Source organism: Cyprinus carpio, chromosome B20 (genome assembly GCF_018340385.1).
Source record: "Cyprinus carpio isolate SPL01 chromosome B20, ASM1834038v1, whole genome shotgun sequence".
NCBI lineage: Eukaryota > Metazoa > Chordata > Actinopteri > Cypriniformes > Cyprinidae > Cyprinus > Cyprinus carpio.
The window spans coordinates 2,192,776-2,200,755 of record NC_056616.1 but is presented as its reverse complement, the minus strand read 5'-3'; the positions used below and the strand labels follow the sequence as shown (position 1 = coordinate 2,200,755).

Sequence of the window (7,980 nt, the reverse complement as noted above, 5' to 3'; positions counted from 1 at the left end):
TGACCAGTCAGGACCAAGATCTGTACCGCTGCGTCACCCAATCAGAGAGAGGATCCGGCGTCTCCAACTTTGCTGGACTCATCGTCAGAGGTGAGGACTTGTTTTGTTGTGTATGCTGTTATTGTACTTTTATGTACATTAAAGTGCATAAGTTCTGAATGGTTGAGCCGTTATATGCTAAACATCTTTCCCAGCTTATAAATCTGAGCTCTACAAAAGAGAAGCATTTGAAACAAAAAGTGTCCCAGCGGTTTTCTGAGAAAATAAATAAATAAATAAATAAATAGTACTATTGTTATTTAAAAACACATAATAATAATAATAATTATAATAATAATAATAATATATTGTTATTATTAGATCATCTAAAATATAATTATTATGAAATGCTTTAGAGTGCAGTGGTATTATAGTGATATTTCTTTAATTTTTTGAATTTGATTAATAATAATACATTTTGTTTAAACAATGTTACATGTGTTTTCTCAATATGTTATGCTTGTGTTGTGTTTTTTTTTATTTTAATATTTTTTTAATAATGCACACGGTTTGGCAAGCTGTTAGTTTTAGGCCCTACACACACCTCTGTTTATTTGTGTCTTTTTATTTTGGAGTTTATGAATATTCAAATGTCTTATCAAAGGCTACAGAAGGCATGTTTATAGATATATATATATATATATATATATATTAGGGCTGTCAATCGATTACAGATTACACATCCTTTTTCTGTGATTAATGGTGATTAATCGCACACTTCATGGAATTAAGCATGGACCATTTATCTTGTTTCAAATGTTTATTTTGTCATAATTAGCTATATCCAGCAAAGTAAACCAAAAGACTGAAGGGTGATTCTAAAAAATAATAATATTTTTTGCAAGCTTTTTTCAAGATAAATTTAGATGTCTTTCCAAAAAAGAACACTTAAACTCCAAAAGGACACCAAAGAACCAAATAATATAATGAGCCCATATAAGCACATATGAAAGAAAAAAAAATGGTATGTGCATATTGCAACAGCAAAGAGCTTTTTTATATTTTAGAGAAGCCAAGTTGCGATACTGAACATGACCACATGGAGATGCCTAAAAAAACCCTAAACCAATCACCTGCTGACTGCATACATCTACAGTACACGGATCCATTCCATATAACTAAACACAGCAACGTAAACACGACAAATCAAAACATTGTCGTGAACGTGTGTGGAAACAATGTGAATGTACGGAAATGTCTTTGCCTGTGCATAAATACAATGTGTGTGATCAGTGCGTCAAGAGCACTCATTATTATACCGAAAACTTTCCAGGAGTTTTGCGGCTTAAAATGATCTGATCGCAAGCAGAGAAGCAAAATTGGGTTAAAGGGTTAGAATAGATATTTTGCTTCAGTAATTTTGCATTAATTGCGTTAAATTATTTTAACGCATTAAGGATTGTAAAATTAGTCGCATGCGTTAACACGTTAACGTTGACAGCCCTAATATACATATATAAATAAAATGTATGAAGGCTGTGTTTGTATAGACCTGTTTAAGGACTCATCACCCCAACACAAAGTCAACGAGACACAGTCATGGCTACAGCGACCATCTGCTTATTTAAACGCTGCTAAATATTACAAACATCGCATTAGCACTGGGTGCGTGGTGCTGTATTAATATGCACAACCCGTTTATGGAAACAAATCTCATTGGGTGTTTCTGGGTGACTTCGGTGCGTTTGGGGCCTGGAGAGTGATGGTGAAGTTTGCTGTGCACAGATGCGACTCTGGGAGGAGTGCAATAGTTAGCGGTGTCCGCGGGGCAGAAGGGCCAGCTGAGTATCAGCCACACTGACAGCTCAGATATCTCCACCACACTTCCCCAGCTGACATCCTGCTACAAGGATACCAAAGATGGTAATTTCAGCGGAAATTTTTGGGCCATGGATTTGTGCGTGTGCTAATGGAAGCTGGCACGGAGTTGCCTATTGTCGCGCGTGACCCCGGGCGAGTGCTTTATTAGCTCCTGCTCCTCCTAATGCGGGACGACAGCGGGCCCTCCCGGCTGTTTGGGGCCGCTTTGTAACAAATGAAAATTTCAGTGGCGAATTCTTATGCTGGAGAAGTATTGATCTGCGTGTCCCCCAGCTGCAGGAAGAAAGATGGAAGAGGAAAAAAAGCCTAACACAACAGAACACAGTTGTGGCCTCAGCGTGCGGGCAGCTCGGCACATTTAGCCCAGGGTTTCCAGTAATGACATTAGCCCTCTCTCGCTTGTAGAGAATAAACCGAATTGACGAGACCTGTGCTGTGAAACCGATTCAAACACAAACAGTCAATAAACACCGCCCTGTTTTTATGGGACATCTAAAGTGACGTCTCCTCACCACAAACTCGCTCTTCAAATGAAGCCTCCACTCAGAACTGAAATGTTGTGATTTTGCAGCCTGATGTCACAGGGGAACAGGTCCACTAAGCACTGTGATATTACTATTTAAAACTGCTGTTTTCTACACTGTAAAATCTAATAAGTTGGGCTTACTTAAAAAAAGTATGCAAACTGATTGCCTTGAAAAAACTAAGTGAAATAGGAATAGTATGTTGTACTGACAAATGCTTAGTTAGTATAGTTAACTTACACAAGAGTTCTAGTAACTAAAAAAGAACTGTAGGGGGTACTTGATCCTTTCATTTAGGTTTACTCACGACTTAGTATAGCTACTCACTGACTCCCAGAATGCATTGCGCAGAATAAATTATGCAGTTGCTTTGTTTTACAGTTGTTGTTTTTATTTGCCAATTTTATTTGCTGTCTTGTGTCAGTAGTAGCACAACAAAAAGAGCAAATAAAAAGCTATTGTTACAATTAATTAAAATAAATTTAATTGTTACCATTGTTGTGATTCACGTGATGAATGTTTAAGTCTGTGTGTGACTTCAGCATATTACCACACACTATTTATGGATTATATAAAAAGCATATCAAGGTATTTATGAAAAATAAAATCTCAAAAAGGTCATTATTAAACACACAAAAAAATGCTTTCATTAAAAAACAGATCATTTTATTAAAGCAACCTATTTATTACTTTTCTTTGAAATCAAATAACTCTGATTTCATGATGCATTTCTCCATTAACGGAGAGAAAATTATAGTAACATAAATGAAGTTTCAAGTGCACAACCAAAGGGAACGCTAATCACTATAGTGAGCTAAAAAAAAAACAACAACAGGCAATTAGCAACATATTAGTGCATTGCTGGTTCCTTTGTGGCTACTTGAATATTTTAAGTAAGTGTCACTCAAAACAGAAAGTAAATTGTTTTATTTGCCTTCAAAGTAGCTGAAACTTAATAAAACCTAGTAAGTATAACAACTAAGTAAAGATAACTAATTAAATCTAAGTAAGGTAAACTATTGGATTTTACAGTGTATGTGAATATCTGTCAAACTGTAATTTATTTCTGTGATGCGCAGCTAAATTTTGCCGTGTCACACAATTTTTCTTCAGTGTCACTTGATCTTTAGAAATCATTCTAATATGCTGATTTGCTGCTCAAGAAACATTTCTGATTATTATCAATGTTAAAAACAGTTGTGCTGCTTCATATTTATGCAGAAGCCATGATATACTACCATTCAAACCATTCAAAAATCAAAAATTTGAAGAACATCAAAAACAACATTTTTTTAATCCTCAAAGAACCATGCAGCCAAATCAAGAAACCTATACAGCCAGAGGTTGAGGAGTCACCCATCAGCAGACCCACACGGGTCAAACTCTCAGATTTCTCTCAGATGCAGGTGTGTTTGTGTCGGAGCGAGACGTGAGAGCGATATGGAGATGATGTTCTAATGACTAGATAACAGGCTGTCACCCTCCCTGTCGTAAACACGCCGGCCGATTGCTGGTAAATACGCCTAGAGAGACAGCCAGAGATCAGGAGTTGAAACGAGGCAGATTTTAAAGACTCCAGCGCTGCCTCCACGGCGTGTGACGACGGCACCAGCTCAAAGACAGATCGTTAAAGTTTGATGAAGCGCGATCGGCTGATGCTTCCTGATGACGAGTGCACACAACAAACGCAAACAAACCAAAAGAGCCCAAATGTCAACAACTCTGAAATCTGAGAGAATGGAGAACAGAACAGGGCTGCTTTTCATTAATGTCACAAGCATCGCTTCCTGTCGGGGAGACGCATCAATGATTCATTCAGTTTCACCAAATATGCCCTTCATGCGCTCACTTGCATTCTGGATCTAAAGTCAACATTTAGCCAAACCTGACAAAGGCGGCTGTAAATATTCATCAATGCTCACAAAACTGAATTTTTCAGCAAAAATGAATTATTGAGCTGTTTAGTATTTTTCTTTTTTGGCAAAATTCTCTTCTGCTCACCAAGGCTGAATTTATTTAATCAAAAATACAGTAAACGCAGTAACATTGTGAAATATTATTATAATAAAAAAAAACTTTTCTATGTGAATGTACTGTAAAATGTAATTTATTTCTGTGGTGTGCAGCTGTATTTTCAGCATCATTACTCCAGTCTTCAGTGTCACATGATCTTCAGAAATCATTCTAATATGAAGAAACACTTCTGATTATTATCAATGTTGAAAACAGTTGTGCTGACTCATATATTTTTGTGGAAACTGTGATGAATAGAAAGTTCACAAGAACAGCATTTATTTAAAATCTTTTGTAACATTATAAATGTCTTTACTGTCAGTTCTTGCAGAATAAAAGCATATTTTTTTAAATAAACAAATAAATACCCTAGTAAAAAGTAATGTATTTAAAATGCATTTTTTTTTCATGCTAAATATAGTTCAAATCTATTAACATATTTACTGACATATTACTCAAGACTTACTGATATAAATATTAGAATTTAACTTTATTTGGAGTACTACTGTATTGATGTCAAACCCAACATGTGTTTTAGTGTAATGCAATTGTAGGGTATTTTTTTGAAGTACATAAATATGTAAATGTGTTTGTAGTATACTTAGTTACAAACTTAAAGTTTTTTAGTTTTGTTTTTTGGTGTCAGATGTCCCTTATATTGTGAGTCAGACTTTGATTGGGGGTCATACGTTGCTTGCGTTGAGTCAGACCAGCATTTGATGCTTGATGAGTGTTAGTTTTGGAGGCTGACTGCACACCTAGAAGCCGAGTGTGTGAGAGGTGACGGCACAGGAAGACCTGTCAGCGCTGAGAGAAAGAGAGACAGACTGATGTGCAATAGACAGGGATCAGTCTGTCTAACGCTGTCCGTCAGGTGTTAGATTGCCGTGTCCCTGATCCATATTCCGCTCCGCTCCGCTCCTGTCATCTCTCTCCCTTCACAAGCCCCATCAAAACCTCACAATAAAAAAGCTGCGACGCTTCCCACAGGAAATATTTCCTTTTGCTTTTCCTCCCTCACAAATTCTCCTTCTCTTTATCTCTCTCTCACTCTTCCTTTACCTCTTCTTTTTTAACCCGGCCTTGCTTTGATCAAGCACATTGCTTCCAGGTCCTGCGTGTGTGAAATAAATGACAAAGCAAAAGATTATTTCTCTGACTGTAAGGCGGTGAGTCGAGGGCAAGTGCATTTTCCAACTGCATGATGACAGTGATCAGTAGTCTGTGTGTGTGTGTGTGTGTGTGTGTGTGTGTGTGTGTGTGTGTGTGTGTGTGTGTGTGTGTGTGTGCGTGTGCGTGCACATGTTTGTGTGTGTGTGTGCGTGCACGTTTGTATGTGTGTGTGTGTGTGCGTGCACATGTTTGTGTGCACATGTGTGTGTGTACGTGTGTGTGTGTGTGTGTGTACGTGTGTGTGTGTGTGTGTGTACGTGTGTGTGTGTGTGTGTGTACGTGTGAGTCTGTGTGTGTGTGTGTGCACGTGTGTGTGTGTGTGTGTGTGTGTAAAACCTGATTTTTGTTAGTAATTGGTGGTTTGTTTATTATTTACAGTCAGGTAGTAAATGCCCGGATCAGTGCGTGCACGTGTGTGTGTGTGTTTGTGTGTGTGTATTTTGTGTGTGTGTGCGTGCACATGTTTGTGTGCACATGTGTGTGTGTACGTGTGTGTGTGTGTGTGTGTACGGGTGTGTGTGTGTGTGTGTGCACGTGTGTGTGTGTGTGTGCGTGCACGTGTGTGTGTGTGTGTGTGTGTGTGTGTGTATGTGTGTGTGTTTGTGTGTGTGTGTGCGTGCACATGTTTGTATGTGTGTGTGTGTGTGTGTGTGTGTGTGTGTGTGTGTGTGTGTGTGTGTGTGTGTACGTGTGTGTGTGAAGGAAAGACAGATGAGACGGGGCTTAAGGAAGGGTAACAGCAGGGCACATCACTATCATTCGCTCATGTCAGACACACATGATGGATGACCCGCGTGAAACAGCCAGTGACAGCTGACAAAGACAGATTCACACTCACCGTCTCGCTCTCAGTGCTGGATTTCGTTCGGTTCAAATTAACGGTGGTGAAGCCCCTGTTCAACCTATGAGGACATTATTGTTAATCAGCTATATTAAAAACCTGTATGTTTTTGCCTATTAATAAATGTTGTAAGTAATATACAACACTAAAATTAGTTGACTTAAATGTGAAGATTCTGTCATCTTTTGTTCTCAGCCCATATGCAGTTATTCGTCAGTGGAAAACAAAAGTTAATTCTTGAAGAAGCTCCTTTTCTACACAATAGCTTATAGTAATCACATCTGTCAAAACCTTAAAAGGACAGCGCGCACCATACCAGTATCATAAACATGAATCCATTTGACTTCTGTCTTCTGAAGTGTTATGATGCTTTGTGTGAGACACTGAAGGGATAATTCACTCAAACATCATCATTTCCTCTCCCTCATGTGGTTCCGAACCTGTATGATTTCTTCTTTGCAAACTAAAAGAAGGTATTTTCAAGAGTGTTAATAACATACTACCATACATTTTGGTGACCATTGACTTCCAAAGAAAGAAAGTCATACAGGTTTGGAACCACATGAGGGAGAGGAAATGATGACAGATGAACATTTTTCGGTAAACTAGTCAAATCAATATTTTATTGGAAAGTTCAAAATGTCTCCTTTTGTGTTGCATTTCATGCTGACTTTAAAGGAATAGTTCATCCAAAAATTCAAATTTGCTGAAAGTTTACTCACCCTCAGGGCATTCCAGATATAGATGAGTTTGTTTCTTCATCAGGTTTGTAGAAATGTAGCATTGCATCAGTGTCTCAGCAATGGTTTCCTGCACTGAATGGGTGCCGTCAGAATGAGAGTCCAAACAGCTGATAAAAACATCACAATAATCCACAAGTAATCCACACTGTCACATCAAAATCCAGCCACATATTTGTTCAGAACTGTTTTGGCTTGTAAATGGTGCTTGATCTGTGCAGATTTCTCTCCTGATTCCGTTCAGACAGCATTTTCAATATAAGAAGTGTTATTATGGATTATGAACTCATATTTTAGTTGGAAGCAACAGTTTGAAGAAACATCTTCAGCTTTTGTCTTCTCCAGATGTTAACTGATGGACTGGAGTGGTGTGGATTATTGTGATGTTTTTATCAGCTGTTTGGACTCTCATTCTGACGGCACCCATTCACTGCAGAGCATCCATTTATGAGACAGTGATGTAAATTTCTCCAGATTTGTTTCAATACAAACACAAACTCATCTACATCTTGGATGGCCTGTGGGGGGAATTTTCATTTTTGAGTTTACCATTTTTCTAAACGAATCTCACACACAAAGCACTTTTGGCAGATTCTGTCAAAAAATCAAGGATGTACAAACTACACTAAAAAAGCTTGTTTAGTTGCTACCTACATTCTGAAACAATAAAATTATATCAATTCTAAAATCTTGAATATATAAATAAAACTAGTGAGAGTTTAATAACCCTGATTCGACCTGCCACCAAAGTATCAAACAAATCACACAGACGCTGTCAGCTAATGTACGAACACTGCTCCATTCGCTCGCCAATTTAGACACTAGTGCA

The 7,980-nt window shown here is 37.9% G+C and overlaps 1 protein-coding gene across 1 annotated transcript in view; it reads left to right on the top strand.

Moving 5' to 3' along the window:
* The window catches only part of LOC109051605 (receptor-type tyrosine-protein phosphatase kappa-like), a 151,815-nt gene that overhangs the window by 73,842 nt on the left and 69,993 nt on the right, over window positions 1-7,980 (top strand). Inside the window, 1 exon segment of the mRNA XM_042746354.1 lies at window positions 1-90. This exon segment is cut by the window's left edge and continues 85 nt beyond it. Within this exon segment, the coding sequence (XP_042602288.1) occupies window positions 1-90 (90 nt within the window).